This window comes from Bidens hawaiensis, unplaced genomic scaffold, assembly GCF_021521415.1.
Source record: "Bidens hawaiensis isolate Kalapana, Puna unplaced genomic scaffold, B.hawaiensis_p1.1 tig00033814_1, whole genome shotgun sequence".
Taxonomy (NCBI): Eukaryota; Viridiplantae; Streptophyta; class Magnoliopsida; order Asterales; family Asteraceae; genus Bidens; species Bidens hawaiensis.
The window spans coordinates 173960-198829 of record NW_027495806.1 but is presented as its reverse complement, the minus strand read 5'-3'; the positions used below and the strand labels follow the sequence as shown (position 1 = coordinate 198829).

General features: G+C 33.3%; 2 protein-coding genes and 2 pseudogenes across 4 annotated transcripts; 2 read left to right on the top strand and 2 right to left on the bottom strand.

The window, feature by feature from the left end:
- The first annotated feature begins 422 nt into the window (after positions 1-422).
- On the top strand, positions 423-3240 carry LOC143585313 (OVARIAN TUMOR DOMAIN-containing deubiquitinating enzyme 12-like). 2 transcript variants are annotated; one of them, XM_077067127.1, is made up of 10 exons: positions 423-519; positions 796-1026; positions 1109-1182; positions 1301-1355; positions 1839-1913; positions 2018-2091; positions 2266-2314; positions 2668-2752; positions 2839-2895; positions 2983-3240. In XM_077067127.1, the coding sequence occupies exons 2-10, from the start codon at positions 826-828 to the stop codon at positions 3027-3029; spliced, it is 717 nt and encodes a 238-aa protein (XP_076923242.1). In that variant the 5' UTR covers positions 423-519; positions 796-825; the 3' UTR covers positions 3030-3240. The 2 variants fall into 2 exon arrangements, with proteins under 2 accessions (XP_076923242.1, XP_076923243.1); XM_077067128.1 differs by having other exon boundaries at positions 787-1026.
- A 5-nt stretch (positions 3241-3245) lies between these two features.
- Positions 3246-4570, bottom strand: LOC143585312 (WD repeat-containing protein LWD1 pseudogene; annotated as a pseudogene).
- On the bottom strand, positions 3282-3724 carry LOC143585323 (WD repeat-containing protein LWD1 pseudogene; annotated as a pseudogene).
- Positions 4571-19130: 14560 nt separating the features above from the next.
- On the top strand, positions 19131-24504 carry LOC143585318 (uncharacterized). 2 transcript variants are annotated; one of them, XM_077067131.1, is made up of 17 exons: positions 19131-19203; positions 19292-19388; positions 19721-19798; positions 19885-19934; positions 21178-21253; positions 21889-21976; positions 22309-22415; positions 22512-22580; positions 22668-22747; positions 22824-22950; positions 23042-23116; positions 23199-23264; positions 23390-23481; positions 23577-23820; positions 23910-23998; positions 24085-24193; positions 24292-24504. In XM_077067131.1, the coding sequence occupies exons 7-14, from the start codon at positions 22335-22337 to the stop codon at positions 23644-23646; spliced, it is 660 nt and encodes a 219-aa protein (XP_076923246.1). In that variant the 5' UTR covers positions 19131-19203; positions 19292-19388; positions 19721-19798; positions 19885-19934; positions 21178-21253; positions 21889-21976; positions 22309-22334; the 3' UTR covers positions 23647-23820; positions 23910-23998; positions 24085-24193; positions 24292-24504. The 2 variants fall into 2 exon arrangements, with proteins under 2 accessions (XP_076923246.1, XP_076923247.1); XM_077067132.1 differs by lacking the exons at positions 19131-19203; positions 19292-19388; positions 19721-19798; positions 19885-19934 and having other exon boundaries at positions 20464-21253.
- The last annotated feature ends 366 nt before the right edge of the window (positions 24505-24870 follow it).

The following is a 24870-nucleotide window of genomic DNA, read 5'->3' as shown; positions in this document are numbered from 1 at the left end:
TCTTTTGTCATTTCTAGATTAATATAATAATCTAAATAATAATACAAGTAGCGTTTGAATCAAATACAAATTAAATTACGTGCTAACTGTAAGAATCAAGTCGTGTAATTATATATACAACATAGTGTAATTACAACATATTATAATTACTTACGATGTAGTTACATAAGTACACTATTTGATTTTAACAGTAACACGTTAATTTAATTGATACGTCAACTTTCCAGGTATAAGCAAATATCTAAATATCTAGTCGTTATTATCACAAGTTCACAAGAAACAAATAGTTTTGGAGATATTATTATGAGATTCGGTGTGGTCAGGTGAGTTTGGCAGGCAGCGGCCCATATCCAATATTATTAACTCATAATTATTCATCTGTTCTTGTGTCTTTTTCAATCTCTCTTCCCACCTACAAATCCTCAATAACCGCAGGACGGAAGGAAACACTCCTTATTAATATTTTTACCTCCTATTTTCTGCCTACACGTCAATCACCAGATTATTATTCGCACCGAGGTAAACGCGCTAATCTCCAACAAACTTTCATCTTTCTAGTCGATTACGCGTAATTTACTTCAATTAATCAAAATCGTTTAGACGCAATGAAAATCCAACGAATTTGACTTATGTTTGATGAATTGTTCAATAATTTGCATCCAATAACCTAATTCTATATTGATTGTATATTACGCAATACGATTATTATTCTCTATAATAATAATATTATAATATACGTTTCTTATCCTGGATCTGGATTTCTATTCCGTCTCGTAACTGTATCAGCGGTTGCAGTTGTTATAATTGATCTGATCGTTTTGAAAGATGAGAAACAACGAAATCACTCGATTCGAACCACGCTCATCGGATCATCCGCCGAGTGTGGGCGAATGTTCCAGCTCAACTTCATTGAGTAGTCAACAAGATGTTGAGGATGATGGGATGATTGCTGCTGTATTGTCGGAAGAGTATGCTAAGTTAGACGGTTCAGTCGGTAGGCGGCTCACCAATCTCGAACCTGTTCGGGTAAATGATGGTTTATTAAATTTGATTGACGAAGGAATTGTTTTGATCTGATTTAGTTGTGGTTGATGGTTGAATTTTTTAGCATGTTCCGCGGATTAATTCTTTTATACCTAATATTAGTGATGCTAGTTTGGATCATCAACGGTTGAGCGAGAGGTATGTGCGTTTAATTTGATTGATATTCGTAGACTAATGGACTAATCATCAATGCTTATTATCATATATACATACAATATATAAACAAGATTTTTGAAGATTGATTATCCGTCTTCAGGTTACATGCTTATGGTTTATGTGAAGTGAAGGTTTCTGGTGATGGAAATTGTCAGGTGTGTTTAATTTCTTTCTTGTTACATTATATTGCATGAGAAAACCATGAAAATCGTTGCTTTCTTGCATTTCTTGGGTCCGTTATAACGCAATAGTCATGTCATAAATAAATCACTTGTTTAGTCATCTACTTTTACTCGTGCATCATACGTTTTCCTAACAGTAATGTTGGCTGAAACAAATGTGATACACAACATCATATCCTGTATAGACACGCGTATGTATTATTATTTGTGTATAGATTTGCGTATGTATCATTATTTGTGTAAACAACCCTGTCAAGTAAAATCTCATCCATAACAAAGCTATTGGTAGATTATGGGGAGGGTTGGATAGGATGTAGGTAAACCATATCTCTACCATGAGGATAGATAGAAAGGCTGCTTATGACATACTTAGAAAAATGGCTACTTTTGTTAGTTTTATCATATTGTAGTTATGTTTCCATTATTAATTAAATTGTTTTTTTTCATGTTTTTCAGTTTCGTGCAATTTCTGACCAGCTATACAGGTCACCCGAGTACCACAAGCATGTCCGAAAGGAGGTTGTGAAGCAGGTTTGTCATAATGTCTTTTTGTATAATGTCCAATTTTTGTACCTTTGAGAAGCCAAGTCATATGCTTTATAATGTATGCTAATGCCTATATTTTCATTTTGCAGCTGAAGGAGTCTCGTTCTCCATACGAAGGCTATGTTCCAATGAAGTACAAGAAGTATTACAAAAAAATATCCAAGTAGGTCGTGACTCGTCTGTTAAAGAAAAATATATTGAAGTGCATGCAGTGGCATTTTACTGCAAACAAAATTAATCTCTTGACTGCATGCAGTATCATTGTTTTAATTTATTTTATTTTTGTTATGTATATGAATACCGTATTTTCTTAGTTACTGAATACTGGTATTTACAGAACAGGTGAATGGGGAGATCATGTTACTTTGCAAGCGGCTGCTGATAGGGTTTGTTTTCCTCTTCTGTTAACTTCAGCCGAATTAAAAGAATGTTTACTGCTTCGCGTAGTGTTAAAAAAAACCTCCTAGTTAGGGTGTTTTTAGGATCCCTGTAAAACTACTTATTTTCATCATATAAATAGGTGCATAAGTAGTTTCAAACAAGCAATCTCAAACCTCCATTTTCATCATAAAATAAGCATATAAGCATGGTACCTTAGCTGTTTGAATAAGCAAATCTCAAATCTCCCAACTAGTCTGTGTTTATGTTTTTGTTGAAAAAGTATTAGTTATGGTAAACTTTCAATATTTCATTGGTTCAAAGTTCAAATTATTTATATTTACTGTATTTGAATTTACAGTTTGCTGCAAAGATATGCCTTTTAACTTCATTTCGGGATACCTGTTTTATAGAAATTACTCCACAACACCAGGCACCTCAACGAGGTATAACTAACTACCTTATTCTAACCGTATACATATATTCACCACAAAAATCCAGCAAAACCATGTTTTCCCATTTTAATATACAGAACTGTGGCTAAGTTTTTGGTCTGAAGTGCACTACAACTCGCTCTATGAGATTCGAGGTGGGTTTCCTTTGATTATGATTAAGGAAGAATCTTACAATTAGAGTGTCGTAACCGCCTAACTAATCATATTTGTGCATTTTGCAGAAGCTATGGTGCAGCATAAGCCCAGGAAGAAGCACTGGTTGTTCTAAGGAAAAATACTATCATCAAGGGATTCACATTATTTTCTATTTTGTTATCTTTTTTCTTAATTTGCAATAGAATCAATTTCCCATTTCTGTTTATTTGTTGTATACATTGTTTCCCAATAACTATTAGTATCAATCAACTTTCAGACAGCAAATTATGTACATCCATGTGTAAATTTCCCATCAAATATTCTAGCCACAATATAATGCACAGAACTAAAACCAAAAACATTTAGTTTGGTGGATAGATATCATTCATGTCAACAACTTAACAAGTAAATGCTGCAAATTTCAGTCAGTAAAGCTATATAAACTACAAATCAGTCTAAAACAACTGCAACCAAACACATACCAAACTGTCAATACAATCATACCCTCAGAATCTGAAGCTTAGATGCAAAAGCAATAGCAACCCAATCGGGCTGCGAAGACGACCACTGCAACTGTTCAATTTCAGCACCAGCAGTGTACGCCAAAATTGGATCCAACCCACCTTCAACCGCCTGCCCCATGGAAGACAGATCCCAAATAAGCGCCTGCGAATCATCACCAGCAGTACAGATATGACACGAACTATGTGGAGCCCAAGCAATCGCATTCACACTCGCCTGGTGCCTTTGCAGTTCCACAACCGGAAGCGTCGGGAAATGAATATCCAACACAACCACCTTTGCACTGTCCATAATAATCGTCGCCATATACCTCGGATCCTGCTTATTCTACCCAAGCCTCACGAGCGGCGTGTCAGGCTCCGAACTCTCATAAATAATCGTCGAATGCTCCTTATCCCGCAAATCAAACACGCGCACCGAACCATCCGCCGACACCGACGCAAACACACCAACACCGCCCCACACGATATCGTAAACCTCCTTATCTTGCGCAATCAGCTGCGTATCCACCGTCTCCCGTTCAATATCCCAAATCGTGCAAGTCGTGTCAATGCTCGACGTCCCAATCCGCTTCGGCTCGGCCTCGTTCCAATCAAACGAAGTAACCGGACCACAAAACTCACTATTCCTATTATTATTCAACAAGCTCTTCATCTCCACCTTCCGAGAACCCGAACTCCCATTGGGAACACTAACACTCACACTCTCCTCGTCTCCAGTTTCATCATCATCCGATATCCGCCAAATGCGTAGGAAATCGCTCGAGGTGGCAAGGTCAGGCTTCTGGCACTCCTTGTCAGGGATGAATATGACCTTGGTGGGCGGGTACGGGTGTTCGAAGGAGAGGGTCGGGTCGGATCGGATCTCGCCGTTGGAGTCGTCGAGCTGGACGATTTCGACGCGGTTAGGGTACTGCTCGAGGAGGCTGGCGATGGCGAGACGGTACTTTTTGTCACGGCGGACGCTCCAGTTCATGGCGTAGATGTGCCACGGGGCTTCGTAGGTGTAGATCTCGGATCGGCGTTGTTGCTCGTCGGATCCGTCTTGGTTGTGGTTGCTGTTGGCTCCCATGGCGATAGAGTTTTAACCTAATTTGGGAACGAAGGCTGAATAATAATTTGGGAGTGGGGTGGAGAATATGAATATGGATTTGGATATGAATATCCGTACCAATGCTTTCTGGATATTACTGTTTTGTACATTTTGTGGTAATTTATTTATTATTTACGTGACAGGAACTGGGTGTAAAATAGGGTTCGTGGGCTGACGGGTTGAAATATGCTGTCCGAACCCGACCCATAATATTATTCGTGTCAAATATGTCAACCCTAACCCGCAGACACATAAATTCTGGTTGACCCGAACACGACCCGTTTAACCCATATTTTTTAAACAGCTTAATTTATATATTCAGACATACAAATTATAATAAAATCAAAAACATATATTGCAAAATTCAAATAAAATTTAAGCATGAGTCGATTCAGGTATAGATGGATTTAACAATATGTTCATATATATTGGTGAATGGACTAAAGAAAGGCATCTTGGGTAATGAATTTTTGGTTGAGAATTTATAAACTGTCCTTCACGAAAAATAGAATTTAAGATGAGACATAAAAAGGTAATATGTGAAATGAAAAATAATTAAATTCTCCAACACATTTTAAAACTAGAGAGAATATAAAATTAATTTTAAACTATCTAAAATTAAACGGGTTAACAAGTCAGCCTATTCTTATACACGTTAACCCGAACCCGGCCTGTTTAGAAACAGGTCGACCCGAACCTGACCCTTTTTTTAAACGGGTCGTGTTAGCCGACCCAAAACTTGTTTTTTTCGTGTCGGGTTCGGGTTGGGTCTCGGGTTGTGTCAAGAATTGACACCCCTGGTGTAAAAATACAATCGAATTGTCCCTAAATATAATATTTACGATAAACTTTTTTTTGTAGCAATTTGGATCACTAAATGATTGATTGCTAGTTTATCCGATCATCTTAATTTCTCAAGTATGGAATTTTGGGTGGGGTTCTAGGCTGGCACGTCTTTGAATGAAAGCTCAAACATCAATCTTCCCCATTAGACCATGTGTAGTCAAAACTAGGCACAGCCAGACATTTTACCCCATGTGGCGCATTGTCAACTTTTGAGCATTTTGCAAAAAGTGGGTGTAGTGGGAAAAATATCTCAAAACGCCTCTCTCTTTCTCTCTCCCCCTCTCTCTCACAAAACCCTCAAAATTTGTGCCATGTACGCGTTTTATAGGATGTCTTTATTTATTTTCTTAGGTTTACTAAGTTTCCAATTAGAAATCATTTAGTTTCGATAAAGACTAATTGAGTTTTGTTTTGAGAAATCAAAATTTTGTAAAAATGCTTAAGGAGAGATTATAATAAATACTTTTAAAGTAATTTAACAGTCATAAAATAAATCATACATCTTCTTCTTATTCAGCTAAGTGAACCTTTTAAATTGAATTTTTTAAGTGACCAACCCAACCAATTTGTTCCCTACGGCTTCCTGCCTCAACGGTACCTTATGGCTCCAGGTTTTGCAAAATTCTTAAAGATGAATATGATGGATAATAAGAACTGATATATTTATTTCACAACTGTTCTTCCCAAGAGAAGAACTTCTTGGTACTTACATAATACTCTCCTTTAGCAAGGAGATTACTCACTAATACACATGATTGATATTATAAGTGGAGAGAAAAGAAAGATAGGTAAGAATGCGATGCTAAACTTAAAAATCATTCCCCTTTATATATGAGGAGAAGATTTATATAATGGACTAAAATGCCCTTCTAATTTCGTCATGCATGACGTTTTTAATCGACATACCCATGTGTTGGGTCCAGTTCTCTGGTGTCTTCATCAGAGTAATAGCTGTAAAGTTGAGAGCTATTATCTTCTTTTGTACTGTTTGAACAATATTCGCAATTATGATTTTCATAAGTGCTCTGAAGCTCCTGAAATAGTCTTTCTTTAGTGACTGGTCCTGCTTCTACTTTATTAAAGATGATTCTTTGCTCCATATTTTCTAAAGCTTCTTTCTCGTGCTTTGGTAGTGGAAGACTACTGAAGCTGGTAATTATACAGTGGTGACTGTAATAGTTCACTTTATTAAAGCTTCCGGCTTTTATCTTCTGCAAATTTTCAAGAATTTTTAGAAAACTCTTGACTCTTATTTCAACCCAATTGCTCGGGTCTTCATATTTCTCTTCCATGACTTTGGATGGATTTACGGTTCTTGTTTTAGCAAAACCAATTTCCAGATGATGGTAGCTTTGGAAGGTTTTTCCTTGATGCCAATCTGAGAGAGTAGAAGTACACTTGATGAAGATGTTAGCATCTTTTGCTGCTGCAATCTTTTTACGAAAGTTTTTGATGGCTTTCTTCGTTCCTTTAGCCATTAAACTAATTTCTTGTAAATTAGAGGCAGGGTAAATATACTTAACTAACCCAGCAGATAATGCTAAGGAGATAAGTTCTAGGCTTGCGCCTTCAAAGGTATTTCTCTTTTTCCAAGATTTGCTGAATAGCGAGTGGCTTCTTGTTGGGGTTGTGCTAACGTCCCAAACTTTTTGAATGGATAGCTACTTCCATCCACGTAGCTTTTGACTGTTGACCACTCTTCGTATATCCCCCTATGCTCATCGTCAAAAATGACATAAAACCTTGTTTTGGGATTTTCTGGTCTCTGGGTAATTTGAGAGTAACTTGGTCTTAGTGAGACATCTTCAGTTTTTGGCAAACTGTCAGCCATCAACAGATTTGATTTGTCTTTACCAGAGCCGTTTGCTTCTGGACTAGATGAAGATTTTAGTTCTTCATTAACTTTTCTTTTGCTTTTTTCCAAAGCAACAGGAGTAAACGGACTTGTTTTCTCTTTACCCTTTGCCGTTTGAAAGGGAATAGATTCAGATTGTCTCCTTTCGGATTCCTACTCTGAATTGGCAGTTGTTTCTAGACTTTCGTCATAGAGTGCTATTTTTTCTTGAATAGATTTTAATTCTATAAAAAGAATTTTTTCTTTGAGGCGCAATGCCTTTAGTTCTTCCATGAGTTTTTTCTTTTTTGTGGAAAAGAATTGTTTGCACCTTTTGAGGGGTTTTTTAGCTCCTTAAGTAGGTGAAAAAAGGTGTGAAAAGTTTTTTCATGATTATTGAAAGTCTAGTGTCAGGCAGTCAGCCAGCACGTTCTTGGTTCCCTCGAGATGCTCAATGTCGAAAGAATATCTAGAAAACCACATTTGCCATTTGACTAGATGGTCTTGCTTATTATCTCCAGAAATTTTTGTTTTGAGGAAATAAGTAAAATTTTTATTATCTGTTCTTACCAGGAATTTTACCGGGGTTAGATAGATAGAAAATTTTGAAATAGTATTTTTTACCGCTAGTAATTCTTTTTCATTACTATGGTAATTTCGCTCTGCTTGTTTAAAGCTTCCCGAAGTGTATTTACATATTTCTCCTCTTTCGGCAGTTTTAGCCTTCAACACCCCTCCCAATAATTTTGAGAAGCGTCTGTTTCAATGATTAAAAAATCATTTTCTTTTGGTAGATAAAGTTTTGGAAAACTGGTTAAGTTTTTCTTTATCTTTTTAATATAATCTGTATCGGATTGTTTCCATTCCCAAACATAATCTTTTTTTAATTTTCCCTGCAGTGGTTTTCTAAGCTCTGCAAGTTTAGGAATATAATCTTCTGCATAAGTTAAAATACCTAAAAATCGTTGAAGATGTTTTTTGTCTTCTAAAACATCTGGAAACTTATGTAAATTTTCTAAGATATGTTTTTGCGGACAATGAGTCCTTGGTCTATTTCAAGACCTAAAAATCTTACTTTTGTTTTGAAAAGATTAGCTTTCTTTTTTGACAAGATAATTCCATATTTTTCTATAGTCTTTAAGACTGATAAAACATGAAAATAGTGCTTATCTTCGGAGTTTGAGAAAACTATGATATCGTCAACATAGACGGTACAATAATTTTCTAGACCTCTTAAAGCATTTTGCATATGTCTTTGAAATATGCTTGGTGCTTGTTTTAGCCCAAAAGGAACTACCTTACATTGATAATGACCATCAGGACATGTAAATGCTGTAAGTAACTGAGACTCTTCATCTAACAGTACCTGCCAGAAACCACTTTTGCAATCGAAAGTAGAAAAATAAGTTTTTCCCCTTAAGAGTGTTATTAATTCCTGCATGCAAGGCAGATTATCGATGTCGCCTTTGGTAGCTGTATTAATTGCTTTATAGTTAACTATCATTCTTTTTTTTCCTCTTCTTTTTTCAGCTTCATTTTCTACTAAGAAAGCTGGAGACATGTGAGGTGATTTACTTTGGATAATAAGTTTTAAATCAAGTAACTCTCTGATTTGTCTGCTAAATTCTTCTCTGTCCTGTGGGCTGTACTTCATAGGTTTTACCCTGATTACAGTCTTAGGGTCAATGAGTTCTATTGATGCTTTCATCCATTTCTTGGATTTTTCTGGATCAATAGGATTTTCTGAACATACTTTTTCAAGTAATTCTTCTATTTTTTGATAATTCTGTATTTCAAGAAAATATCTTTCGAGAAAATATACCTCCTCTGGTTATATAATTTCTTTACTTATGTTAGAACCTGGGATTTGTTTTGTTTTTGAATCTTTTTTCATTGATTCTAAAAATCCTGGTTTTCCAACTTGAAAAGCTTTTGTTATCTTTTTTATCAAAATCATTTCCTGATTAAGGTGAAAATATATTCTATCTAACCATTGGGTGAAAGGCCCATATAGTTGACAGAAATTACTTCCAATGAGTAAATCTATTCTTGTTTCCTGTTGATAAATTGTAGGAATGGGGAATGGTTCTCCTGAGAAATATACTATAAGGTTTCTACAAACCTTATTTATTTTGATTGTATCTTGACTTGCAATTGTTACGTTGATGTCTTTGGGAGTATTTTCCCATAGCTCCTCAGGTATAACATGTTTGCTTGCTATACAGAGACTTGCCCATATATCTACATAACAGTGTAGAGTTATTATTTTATATCCTTTTAAGAAAATTTTTCCTTTTATATAAATGGAATTTGGATTCGTTACATTTAAATAAACCAATTCATTTTTCTTTTGAAGATTTTGGCAAAAAGGTATATTGTTTGGGTCTTCATCTTCATCCTCCCATTTAAAAGTTTTAATTTTATTCATCTCGGACTATTAGAGCTATTGCTATTATCTGAGAATGAATCATTCGTTATATTTCTTTTTGAAAGATTTTTTGTTTTTCTTCTTATCAAAAGATAATTGAGATTTTTAATGAGTTTATTGCAACAATTTTTAAATTTATTGCAACAACTTTTGTTAAATTTCTTTAACTGTTTTCGCTTGTAGTAAAAAGCAATTTCTTCTTTAACAATTCTTGTAGCAAAACCTAGAGAGTGCTTTGTCAAGTCATTCTTTTCCTTGTTCCATTGTTCTTTGGTTTTTTCACCAAAGATAGGATTTTTCATTAGGTAAACTTCTATCCAAGAATGATATTCACCCGTGCTTAGCTTATATAAGTTTTGTTCAAAAAGACAAATAAAATCATCTAAAAGACATATATCACAAAGTTGTGATTGGATTAATGTTTGTCTTGCTTTTTCAAGTAATTTTTGGTTCTCATGATCTTTATCAAGACCTAAAAACATAATATACATGGCATTAATAATTTGATCAAAAAGATGTTTTAATTTTATTCATCTCGGACTATTAGAGCTATTGCTATTATCTGAGAATGAATCATTCGTTATATTTCTTTTTGAAAGATTTTTTGTTTTTCTTCTTTTCAAAAGATAATTGAGGTTTTTAATGAGTTTATTGCAACAATTTTTAAATTTATTGCAACAACTTTTGTTAAATTTCTTTAACTGTTTTCGCTTGTAGTAAAAAGCAATTTCTTCTTTAACAATTCTTGTAGCAAAACCTAGAGAGTGCTTTGTCAAGTCATTCTTTTCCTTGTTCCATTGTTCTTTGGTTTTTTCACCAACGATAGGATTTTTCATTAGGTAAACTTCTATCCAAGAATGATATTCACCCGTGCTTAGCTTATATAAGTTTTGTTCAAAAAGACAAGTAAAATCATCTAAAAGACATATATCACAAAGTTGTGATTGGATTAATGTTTGTCTTGCTTTTTCAAGTAATTTTTGGTTCTCATGATCTTTATCAAGACCTAAAAACATAATATACAAGGCATTAATAATTTGATCAAAAAGATGTTTTAATTTTATTCATCTCGGACTATTAGAGCTATTGCTATTATCTGAGAATGAATCATTCGTTATATTTCTTTTTGAAAGATTTTTTGTTTTTCTTCTTTTCAAAAGATAATTGAGATTTTTAATGAGTTTATTGCAACAATTTTTAAATTTATTGCAACAACTTTTGTTAAATTTCTTTAACTGTTTTCGCTTGTAGTAAAAAGCAATTTCTTCTTTAACAATTCTTGTAGCAAAACCTAGAGAGTGCTTTGTCAAGTCATTCTTTTCCTTGTTCCATTGTTCTTTGGTTTTTTCACCAAAGATAGGATTTTTCATTAGGTAAACTTCTATCCAAGAATGATATTCACCCGTGCTTAGCTTATATAAGTTTTGTTCAAAAAGACAAATAAAATCATCTAAAAGACATATATCACAAAGTTGTGATTGGATTAATGTTTGTCTTGCTTTTTCAAGTAATTTTTGGTTCTCATGATCTTTATCAAGACCTAAAAACATAATATACATGGCATTAATAATTTGATCAAAAAGATGTTTTAATTTTATTCATCTCGGACTATTAGAGCTATTGCTATTATCTGAGAATGAATCATTCGTTATATTTCTTTTTGAAAGATTTTTTGTTTTTCTTCTTTTCAAAAGATAATTGAGGTTTTTAATGAGTTTATTGCAACAATTTTTAAATTTATTGCAACAACTTTTGTTAAATTTCTTTAACTGTTTTCGCTTGTAGTAAAAAGCAATTTCTTCTTTAACAATTCTTGTAGCAAAACCTAGAGAGTGCTTTGTCAAGTCATTCTTTTCCTTGTTCCATTGTTCTTTGGTTTTTTCACCAACGATAGGATTTTTCATTAGGTAAACTTCTATCCAAGAATGATATTCACCCGTGCTTAGCTTATATAAGTTTTGTTCAAAAAGACAAGTAAAATCATCTAAAAGACATATATCACAAAGTTGTGATTGGATTAATGTTTGTCTTGCTTTTTCAAGTAATTTTTGGTTCTCATGATCTTTATCAAGACCTAAAAACATAATATACAAGGCATTAATAATTTGATCAAAAAGATGTTTTAATTTTATTCATCTCGGACTATTAGAGCTATTGCTATTATCTGAGAATGAATCATTCGTTATATTTCTTTTTGAAAGATTTTTTGTTTTTCTTCTTTTCAAAAGATAATTGAGATTTTTAATGAGTTTATTGCAACAATTTTTAAATTTATTGCAACAACTTTTGTTAAATTTCTTTAACTGTTTTCGCTTGTAGTAAAAAGCAATTTCTTCTTTAACAATTCTTGTAGCAAAACCTAGAGAGTGCTTTGTCAAGTCATTCTTTTCCTTGTTCCATTGTTCTTTGGTTTTTTCACCAAAGATAGGATTTTTCATTAGGTAAACTTCTATCCAAGAATGATATTCACCCGTGCTTAGCTTATATAAGTTTTGTTCAAAAAGACAAATAAAATCATCTAAAAGACATATATCACAAAGTTGTGATTGGATTAATGTTTGTCTTGCTTTTTCAAGTAATTTTTGGTTCTCATGATCTTTATCAAGACCTAAAAACATAATATACATGGCATTAATAATTTGATCAAAAAGATGTTTTAATTTTATTCATCTCGGACTATTAGAGCTATTGCTATTATCTGAGAATGAATCATTCGTTATATTTCTTTTTGAAAGATTTTTTGTTTTTCTTCTTTTCAAAAGATAATTGAGGTTTTTAATGAGTTTATTGCAACAATTTTTAAATTTATTGCAACAACTTTTGTTAAATTTCTTTAACTGTTTTTGCTTGTAGTAAAAAGCAATTTCTTCTTTAACAATTCTTGTAGCAAAACCTAGAGAGTGTTTTGTCAAGTCATTCTTTTCCTTGTTCTATCGTTCTTTGGTTTTTTCACCAACGATAGGATTTTTCATTAGGTAAACTTCTATCCAAGAATGATATTCACTTGTGCTTAGCTTATATAAGCTTTGTTCAAAAAGACAAGTAAAATAATCTAAAAGACATATATCACAAAGTTGTGATTGGATTAATGTTTGTCTTGCTTTTTCAAGTATTTTTTGGTTCTCATGATCTTTATCAAGACCTAAAAACATAATATACATGGCCTTAATAATTTGATCAAAAAGATATTCCCCATGTAATTCTTCCTTCCAAGTTGTTCTTTTAATAAAATCTTGGACTATTCCTGCGGACCTATGTTCTATTAATAACAATAAGGTCTTAGCATTGGAAAATTCTTCTGGATTAGACTGGATAATCAGACTAATTTCGGTATTCCATTTATCGATTGTTTCTTTTCTTTGATTAAAATCAAAGATACAATCAATTTTTATGGTACAAATTTCTTCCTTTAGAAGTTCTAAATTTTTAAGGATTGGCTGTGATGATGTCATTTCCCAGCTATTTCTTAAGAATTTCACCATATCTGTCAACCTTTTCAGACATAGATCTTATTAATTGTGATTCAGTAAAACTGGGTTCTCCTATTCTTAAAGGGTTTCCAGTAAAACTGTGTCTAGGTCGAGACACTAGAGGTTGTTTATTACGAGCAATATTAATTGCCCAATCTTCTTGTAACTGTGAAGGTTCAGAAAATTTACTTCATTCGACAGTTCCAATTTCTGAGAATATATATTCGATTGTTATATTCTCTTTTTCTTTGTACTCAATTGAATGAGTGCTATTTGTTAAAGCATACGAGATTAAATAATTAATCGTAAATACTTTATTACCCGGTTCCATAAGGTCGGTTCTTTCACATTGATGCATGAAACTTAATGTTTTATCGAAATCTTTTGAATCTCGATGTAAGGCAAATTTAGGATAGATAGTAAACATAAATTTTCCATATGTTAAATTTCCTTGTACTGCTCCTAAAAGAGCATCTTATTTGTTAACAATTCTATTGTCAACTAGAGCCATTTTTATAGAAAAATTAATTCCATCTCTAAATTGTGCTTTTAGAAGAATTTTTTACTGCTCCTATATACACCATATTCATAGTTCTTCTTAACTCAGGTTTCATAGTCAAAAGTCTTTTTGCTATTTCTCCTTTAGTTAAAAGAGGTAGATATACTTCTCCTGAAGTATCTTTTATATCTACTGAAAGTTCTTCAGTATTGAAGCAGTAGAAAATTTTGTTTTTTCTAGAGAAAGCCCTTGAGACTAAACTCTGTAGGTGATTAGGTTGATTAAAAACCGTTTTCTTGTCAAGCTTGAATTTAAGCTTGTTAATTGTCACAGCCCCCGACCCCTATACCCTGGATGGGGAGCCGTGAACATTGATTGGTGGTATCAGTGTTTATTAAATTATTTTGCAGCGGAATGTTTCATCAGAACCGTAGTTAGGAAAAATGATCAGAGTTATAAAAACACCATGATTATTATTATGATAAACCGGGAATTTAATCCCTTTTTATACAAACATAGGTTTTATAGGGATAAACCCTAATTTACAAAACACGTTTTTTTATTATGGTGACAAGCCACTTATTTAAGCTGGAAGCCCGCATGCATCATTCTTTTGTCTCTAACAAGTCACCTGAAATATGTTTAAAATATTTGATCAGCAAGAAATACTGGTGAGTACATTCATTTGTAAATGACACATTTTACAGTTACAGCATTAAGATGTTTTTACATCTGCCTGCTTACAAATTACCGAAAGGTACTTGTCACTCGACCGTATCTATGACTGTGGTCATATTACTTATTGGCTAACACTTGTCCAATAAGTAACGTGTAATAGCCCAGTAGGCAAGCCTTGTATACAAAACCCCACAATACCAGTAGTAACCATCTCGTAAGTCTACAGAGACTTAATCACGGTAATGTATTTTAAATACTTTGTAAATACTTTTGAAAATATTTAGACAATCTATCATGGGTTTTGTAGGTTTTGAAATCACCATGACAGTGTCGGAAAAATAGTTGTCTCACGCAAATGTGAGTTGTATAAAAACTCGAATGTCTCACCTTGTAAGTTTACAATTAAAGAACACCTCCTGGTATTAAGCACCTAGGATAAACACAATGTAGTATAACTAGATTAGTATAAAACCAAAAATCATAACGATAATCACGAGAGTATAAACTTTACATGATGGCACAATGTCATGCCTTAACAGGTAGAGCTTTTGGATTCGTGTATATTTCTTTCGATCGGATAGGATATCGTTACGACACTTATACTCTCAATATAATTATATGTATGTGTGTGAATTCAGAGAAAGAAAGAAATTTTGGACGAGAAATGAAGTCCCGTTCACTTCCTATTTATAGCTGATTTTGGACCCCATCGCGGTATGCTATGGTCATGGGCAAAGGCCTTCGCGTATCGCGAAGAATCTTATAGCTATGTTGTGTTAGCCCTAGGCCTGCTACGTGGCACGCCACGTGGCAGGCTACGTGTCCACTACGTAACCTCCATGTCGCGGTACGCGATGGGTAGTCCAAACCCGTCGCGTATCGCGATGGAAGGATTTTTTATTATTTTTTTATTTTTAAAAAAATCTTAATTCTCAACAAAAATACTAATGCGGCCCTTGGCGATGCGAGCGTGCGAAGTGCAAAGTGCGCCATCAAAGCGCCATATTGCGCTTCGCCCGAGCCCGTGCACGTGCGCGTTCGGGTTCTTCGCACCCTCCGCTAGGACTACTGGGTGTGATATGTCTTATAAGAACATTAACATATGAATTTTCTTCCTTATAAAGTGCTCACTAGTTTTATCATCTAGCGATGTGAGACAAGAAACTTACATTCCTATTTAATATTTATACTATGGTGGAAGCTTCTCCCTTTCTTTCTTCCACCAATGTGGGATAGAATTTTCTCATTTCATTTCCTTACTTTTTCCTTTAATTTATTTTGAGGCTTGTTATATTAATTTTTTCTAGTTGATTGAAATTAATCATATAATCTGAAGCAAAACCATTTTCATTTTCTCTAAAGTTTATTACTTTGGTTGTTTCTTGATTGTTTGATTCTTCACAATCGGTTTCTTTGAGATTCATTTTAAAACTCATTTAATTTTTGAGCTTACTATTCCCACTTTTTTAAAAAAAAACGAGCATGTGGCTCTGATACCAAACTGCGGAATTCTTTTAAGCCGTTAAGCAATTTATAATTGTCGGAAAACCATTTTTGGAAACCGATTTTATTAAGCGTTAAACTCAATTTGTGTATGAAAGATGTGTAGAAAAGTCACATGTGAATATGTCGTTCATTATTTTCATTGTAAGTGAAAGACATGTGCATATGTCTCCAAATTTATGAAAGTCGTTCAACAACTTCTCGTTTATTAATTTCAATTAATGTGTAAGACATGTGCATATGTTTCTAAATTTATGAAAGTTGTTCAACAACTTATCGTTTATTAATTTCATTTTATGTGTAAGACATGTGTATATGTGTCCAAATTTATGAAAGACATGAAGTCTTTATTTATTAAGTTTTCAATTAGAAATCATTTAGTTTCGATAAAGACTAATCGAGTTTTGTTTTGAGAAATCAAATTTTTGTAGGTCAAAATGTGCTTAGCACAAGCCTAGTCAAGCACGGGCTCGGCTCTACTCATTTACACCCATAGTTGTTAAAATGTGCTTAGCACAAATGGGTGTAGTGGGAAAAATACCTCAAAACGCCTCTCTCTTTCTCTCTCCCCCCTCTCTCTCACAAAACCCTCAAAATTTGTGCCATGTACGCGTTTTATAGGAAACGCTTTGCCTAAAACGCCAAGCCAAAAAGCGCGGGGGGGGGGGGGGGGCGACGTTTTAAGCCCAAAACGCCACAACGGGCATGGACTACGGATGGTCTTAGTTCCGAACCGTATACCATTCTCAAGAAGAAATTCATCTTAAATGATAAACCCTATGGCATACCTATAACCCCTATTTTGTAACATGTGAGACTTGAACGAAGTCTTTGAATATCTCAACTCAACTATTTTGATTGAGGATCATTGACAACATTATATTAACCGTCTAAATTAATATTCATTATTTAACTTTATACTGATAATTGTCTAGATTAATAATAAGAAGAGTAAATTGTTGTCTTTGTCGATGTGATTTGTTGTTTCGATATTCTTATTTGTTTATCAAATACATAATATGGTTAGAACTTGTCCATTCAACTCAACTCATTAACTATGTATTTTGGTCGTTTGGCACTATACAAAATAGCGACGCATGGGTTACAAGCATTGTGGTAGATAACAATTAAACTCTTTAATGTAGAGCATTCGATTTTGAAGAGGTTATCAATGATGTGGAGCATCCATATGTTGTGTTCTAGCTTCGATGATATAACATCCCATCTTTCTTTTTCTCAAACTTGGATTTGGTCTTGCCTCAAATCATCTTCTTACTTTGTTTGTTGGCCCCCACACACACGCACCCTCATCTCAAGAACTGTTTCGCGTGTGTGCATGTGACACGGGTGATGGGTTTTCAAGAGGTCGCCAATTCAAGTAGAGTTTCGTAAAATGGTCACATAGAGACATATAGTCCATCATTGTATGTTAGTTGTATTTTAGCCACAACTCATATCGGTAGCTTATTTCACTTGTTACGAACTGTACATATATATGTGTGTTTTGTTGTTATGCGATTAGAGGGTGTCTTGACTCTTGACCACGGTGGCTAAATGTATTTTGTAGACTTTATCTACGTATATTACTAAAGGACTCTTGTTGTAGCCACTTGTAGGCGGATATCCTCCAATTAAGGTATACACACAGGAATTCACCTATGCTATTTAATTAATCAAACCCTAATTATCTATATTAAATAAATTCAAAATATATTTATTATTATTATTTCATATACATTTATTATTATATGAAATGGTGTTGGTATATATATACTAGCTTTAGAAACTCATGTATTACACGAGATAAATTAATGTATAAATTATAATGAATAATTTAATACAAATAGAAAAAAAATAATTCAATCTCTTTATATTATGTAAAATAACGTATTATAAATACAGTCGTTTTATTTCATCAAATATATTTGAATTTTAAATCGAGAATGAGTTTTTCAACTATCGGTATACAATAATGAAGCAGTGTCACTGGAAGCAACATTTAAAACAATGAGGAATTTCGATGTGAAAGATGTAGCTAAAGTCTTTTACAAAAATGTTATACATTCCATACCCGGCCGTAGACAAAAAAGACACAAGATTTTTCTTTTTAAACAGCTTTCATGTTGTCCTTATAAAGACATTTTTGTTCAACATTCACAATAGTCTTATAATATATAAGAAATGAAAAATGTCTATGATTTTAAGACTAAATATTTGTAAAAAAAAAATTATTATCGCTTTCTTCAATACGAAGACTTCTCAAAAAAATTAAATGTTAATGTACTTTTTAAACATTAAATCTTTTATATATGCATTTCAATCTTAAAGAAAATATATTTATGATACATAGTTATTATATTAATATATTTTTTATATTTAGTATGTTTAGAATATCATTTATGGCATTAAAAATTCATGGTCAAGTTATTCTATAAATGAGAACAAAAATGAGAAGAATAAGAATGATTTTTAGCCATACAAAAAAACCCTTTAAATAAAATTTTAAAAAAAATAATAAAAAAATCATAACTTAAAATTAATAAAAAAATGAAAAACGTAAAAACACAAAAATGTTTCCACCGCCTATCTCGTTCTCAAAAAAATAGTAAAAGAAAAAAAGTAGTTGTGTCTTTTTGTTTGTCATTGTGTTATGTGTTTATTTTCGTTATTGATTGTGTCTTTTTTCTTTATATTATGCTATATTACTCAACATTGTGTTATATTTTGTTCGGCATTGTGTTATATTTTGCGATCTATTGTGTCTTTTTTAGTTATATTGTGTATTTTGTTCATTTATGTCATTGTGTATTTGATCACGCCATTGTGTCTTTTCGTCATTTTTTGGTATTTTTTGTATATTTTTTTTGAACGGGAATGATGACGGAAACATTTTAGTTTTTTAATTTTTTTCGTTTTTTATTTATATTTTGAGTTGTGATTAATTTATTATTTTTTTAAATTTATTTCTAAGGGGTTTTTTGTGTGGTCACAAATCATTCTTACACTTCTTATTTTTGTCTCATTTTGTATTTTAACTTTACTCTAAAAATTCAGTCAATGGAGATTGACCAATTAATATTGTATGTGAAATTTATAATCAATACCATATTTAGAACCAAAATTTTCTTCTTTTTCATTTATAGAAGAGAAATGATTTTAGAAAAAAATATTTTCTTTTATTAGATGATAATAATATTATTTATTTTTTAACTAGGTTTTTTTGATAAAGTATGTTTCACGTGGCATGACACGTCAACAATAAAGCTAAGATTCTTAAGTTTTAAGTTATCGACTAACGAATATGAAAGTTTGGGGGGATTAAAAATATTTGCCCGGGAACTCTGTACACAAGTAAACAGCATACGCTCTACTGACCGGCCAGTACAATCCGTTACATTGACGCCTCCATTAATCCACCATCGCAATGGAAAAGAAGTAAGTAGCTCCGATCGGTGCAAAAGCAAACACTAAGCCTGCTTAATTATGTCTGATTTTAATGATTGTTGTTATTTTGTATCCTCAGGTCCCGCTGGAACAGAGAACTTGTTCAACTCACCGGAAAATATCAACGGAAATACATCAACCAGCTCTCTCCGCTTGTAATGCAGTCGTCTGCCCAGGTATTAATTCTGTAATTATCGTTCAATATTCACTAACCCTAGATTTCTTTTATGTTTTATTTGGGATATTGTAATAGGAATGGATAGGATACTTATATATAGGGTTTGGATTAAATACAAATGAAATTAACGTGCTAATTGTGAGAATCAAGTAGAGTAATTACTTAATTACTCTACTTGTATATATATATATATACTTTACTTGATTCTCACAATTAGCACATCTATAGTTGATTTACTATCTCCAATTAGAATAGGAGATCATATATATAGTGATTATTGAAAGAGATGGGACAAGCAATTCAATTATATCTCGTGTATATCTCTTTCAGATCGGGGCATTTCCTCACAAACATCATGACTGGGAATTATCTTGTCCAACGAGTGCCATATCGCGTCTTCATAGTCTGGTTAGCAACTTTTCACACTAATTAATCTATTAATTAATTGACTAAGAGATGATAAATAACAAGAGGAATTGGTTCATGTTTTGCAGCTGCAGATAATTTATCTTGAAAATGGTCCAGCCGATCGGATTCTCCTACAGTGAGTGTTATTACTGCCCTACTTTCATATTAAGTTACTTTCATTTGTTAGGTATCATTGTAAATTAAATTTTACTATCGAGTTGTCCGCGTGATGCTGATATGCTATTGCTTTTATTCACAGTTACCAACTAGCAACTCTGAACTAACTGTTCTGTTACTTCTAACATGCTGTCAACTCTTTGTTTGACTTTCGTTATCTTTAACTTGACTCGCTTATTACTACGTAGCAATACCCCCTTGTTAAGATGATCACTGATACTAAGGATCAAAGAAAAAATGAACTAAACAGTGAAGATTGTGTCTATGATCTTTATATCATTGACTCCAATTTCTCTCTCTAAAAACAACCTCCATTTCCATTTCCTTCTCACCCTTTTCTTTTTATTCTTGAACATCAATTTTGCTAACTCACAAGTAACATCATCTAATGTGAAATCTCTTCCCCCGACAGCCCCCTTTTGTTCTTTTTTAGTGCTTCAGTCTCTTGCAACTTGTGGAATGGTGTACTAAAATTAAAGGATTTAGCTCCTTCATGCACTACATATGATAAATTAGATTGTGATTTTTGCATCAACTTAGCAGGTGTGATCAGATAGTTGGATGCTTATATGTGCTGGTGTTATTATTTTATCCAACCTTTTCATCATCCTTCAAATCATCCTTTGTAGTTTCTGCTATGAACCCCATATCAGATTCTTTATGATTCTGACTAATGGCGTTTTCCAATTCCATTGCAGCTTGTTTATTTCGCATGCCATATCTATGTGTCAGGACATTCACATTTGAGGATTCATTGATTGCCTGAAGTGCAAACCCTTTCTGAATGATTATATTCTAATATCTTATTTTAATTGCTTATAAATATTTAGAACTCAGGTTTTTATTTATATAGGTTTACTATCATTTTCAAATACACATTATTAAAAAAAGGGAGGAGAAATTTTTTTAAAGGACCAGTTCCATCCTTGCCCCGGGCCTTGTTTTTTTTTTTTTGCATTCTTAGAGACAGCCCTGGATATAGATATAGATAATATAGTATAGTATAGATGACAAATGCTACAAACAAAAGCACGTAAGGAAATTCATATACATATACTTGTAGTTACATAATGGGCTTAGTAATTCTACTCACAATTACACTCATATGTTTTGGCGTTCAAAACATATATTGCTTTAATTCTTAATTCTTGAATTATATTTTAACGGAAAATAATCATCCTTATCCTTTGCTTTGATTTCAGAGATTAAAATCGATTCGAACGTTTACAAAGAAAAGCAGCCCCACTGGGTGTCTTTGCTTTGGAATTTGACACAAAGGTATAATTTTAGCATCTGTGATTATTCTAGTCATAAACACCTTGCTGGAGCTACCATACATATCTTAGAATCATCATATCATCATCATCGTACTCAGTATATCCCACCAATAGCAATGCTATGGTAGGGTCTGAGGAGGGTAAGATGTAGACAGCCTTACCTCTATCCCATAGGGATAGAGAGGCTGCTTCCGGTGAGACCCCCGGCTCGATAGTAGTTTTGAATCAAGCCTTGGACATAAGACACATAACACTCAATCATTGGGACACCGGCTGATTGGTGCATGTGCCCTTGTCTTTCGGCTATCAACGCCACCACATGATGCCTGATTAACCTTCCGCCACTTTTAACGTTATTTTCACGTGATTAGTAAAATAACGTCAAAATTAGTGCAATAACGTCAAAATTAGTGCATTCCAAAATTAGTGCAATTTTACTTTTACATATCTTAGAATGTAACAGTTAATTAATGATCATGACATCATGTGCATATTTTATTAATTTCACTCATCTGATACATAGCTAGGAATGGGAATACCATTAGGTCTTATTTCGCCATCTCTTATATCCATACCTAGGATTAGGAATCACCCATTATTCTTATTAATCTTTTTCATTTTTATAATCTTTTACAGGGTACTTATTTGGCATCAGTGACAAAATCAGGGTGCTTAACGTTGCATAAATTTGAATCTCTATACAGTCATAGTTATAGATCTGCAGGTAGGTTAAAGAAATTAGTCTATGTTCTTAATTTGTGAGCCGTTCTGCTTGTGCATTCCAATTATTTTTAAGGTTTAAACTTTAAACCGTATTCTCTATATTTCTGTGAACATATATCTCTTTGTTTTCACCACATGAATTGTTTCATTTACCTTCTTCTTAATAATGCTAGATGTATGTCAGAGTCATCTGTGCATTGCTTAAAATTAAAGACATGTGCTTAACATTCATCACACGCATATATAAGTTTCAACTATGGTTTTTTTATAGACCAAGGGGTTTATGAAAATCTGTATTTTTTATTTCCCCGTCTTCGTTCTTTTTTGTTATAGACCAAGGAGAAGATAGGAATATACAGATGCAACACTGTTCTATAGTTCATGGTGCACCATATGATAGTATCAGTGCTGTTCGTTGGAATCCTTCTAATCAGCATGAGGTGCGTTATCAAATTTCCCCTTTTGTGTAACATATATATGCTGCTTTAATCTTGTTTTTATACTTTTTACCATTGTAAGTGATTTGGTTGCATCAGATTGCATATACACGTCTTGCCAATGGTGAACTTACAATCTTTGACATTGAGCATTCCCAAGCAATTCAGGCATGTTTTTAAAGCATTTAGTATTTAAAACATAAACTCTCAATGAGATCCTGATAACTTCAATTGTTCTGGTTTATCCATCTGCAGGTATTAAGAACGAGGCCTGCTGCGAGTGATCATGAGGGCCAAGGATTATCTGATATTGCCTTTTTGAACAGTGACACAAGGTTTGTGAAAAAAATAAACCCAATATTCATTAATAACTAAAATTATAGTAACCCTTTATTGATTAAATAATAATAGGGTACTTGCTTCTGATGCAAGTGGAGCAATAAGCATGTGGGATAGAAGAGCGAGTGATCTTCCACAAAGGGTGTTGAAAACTAATAAGAACATCGGCCTCACTAGCATTCAGTTATATGGAGACCAAGTAAATTTTTTTTCACATTATTATAATATACGTTACTGCTATTTATGTTACATATTGAATTTTATGGATAAATAAGTTTCTTATCTATCAGAGGGTGTATGGTGCTAGTAAGGATGGGTTTATATATGTATGGGATCTAGGTGGTGCTTCTCAAAGTGACAAGGAGGTTCTTTATCTTCTTTTATTTTATAATTTTCACAAAAACTGAATCAGGACAATCTTGAACATGATAACCATCTCCCACGCAGGTAAACTCTTCTCCTCAAATATCTATAAACTTAGATTCTATGCTGAATGAACATCAGCCTCTAGAGGTATGAAAACTTAATACTTGTTACGTTTCCTTTTTTAGTTTTGTTTTTCAAATTTGCTATAATAAATTAGGTGTGTGTGTGTGTGTGTATATATTTATATATTTCGTGTACATTGTATGGCGCAGGCACAAATAAATATTCGACCAAAGGTAATACAGTCGATTAACATCAATCCATCATGTCCATATCAGCTGGGATTCCATACTGATGATGGTTGGTAAGTTGTTATTCATTTGTCTCTATTTGTATGCTCCTTTATATTATTTTTCCTTTTGTGTTTTTCACTTTTTTTGATTGCCTTATAAATTTTAGGTCAGGTGTTTTGAATATGCATAATTACCTGGTGTCACATGTCCATTGTCCTCCCCCTCCTCGTGTGTGAGTCTTTCTAAATTTCTGTATATGCTATATGTATATAATTTTTATTTCTGTTATGAAATTTTCATTGTTAAAAGTTTGAAATATCTATCATGTTTGTTTATCGAAATATGGATAAGTTGAATGCTTTTCTCCTTGTATTACTCCAAGGAAACCATCATGGCTTCTTGAACACTCGGTGAAAGAACATTCTTTATTCATTATTTAACCATTTAGTTTATACAAATTTTTGTGGGTCTTGTTATGTACTGATACACCTATGTGCAGATTTATGCAGCTGCATCGAGTTATAGCCCTGGCCTTAACCTTTTAGATTTTTATCCACACCCGAGCTCCTGATGCTGTGTAGTTTATGAGTAAGAAACCTTTTCTTTTTCCATTAAATCCAAAAGCTAATTAAAGTTTTGATGTTATTTTGAACTGTCTGTGGTGATTCAAACAGTCCCCAGGAGGGTGTTGAGCATAAGCAAAGCAAATTTGTACCATTATCTGGATATGTTACTGCTTGTGCTACTCATCCGCATGATGGCACCATTGTTGCTGGAACCATGGTGCGTATACAACTGTACATACCTTATATTTTTTTCCATTTTAAATTGATCTTTCTGTTTCTTGGGGGTAATGTAACAATTAATGGCGTTTTGTTTAGGAATCGGGTTTATTAATGATTTCTCAAAAGCACTTTAGCAAGGAAGGAGATGGTGATGATGATTGGTAGTTTGGCACTCTTGAAAGAAGATTGTGGCTGGAGATGTAAATCAGATATTTTTATTGATATATTGTAAAATCTACCAAGCATTGGGTGTCAGCAAACCACTTTCACAGAGTGTGCCTTGGCTAAATCAACTTACAAACTGAAGTAAAGAACCAAATTTCACTTCAATTGTTTTATTGAGAAAGTCATTTTCACATCCTTATTAATGCTTTGTCGCTATATTGTTAATAAACCATTGCTCATAAATGTGAGGAAATAGTTTCAACAATTAGCCACTTTTAACGCGCTGCTTGCGATGCCATATAATGTATATATGTGTGAATCCTCGGGTGGGCAAAAGTGAAATTGCACTAATTTTGACGTTATTTTACTAATCTCGTGAAAATAACGTTAAAAGTGGCGGAAGGTTAATCAGGCATCATGTGGTGGCGCTGATAGTCGAAAAACAAGGGTACACGCACCAATCGGCTGATGTCTCGGTGGTTGAGTGTTATGTGCCTTATGTCCAAGGCT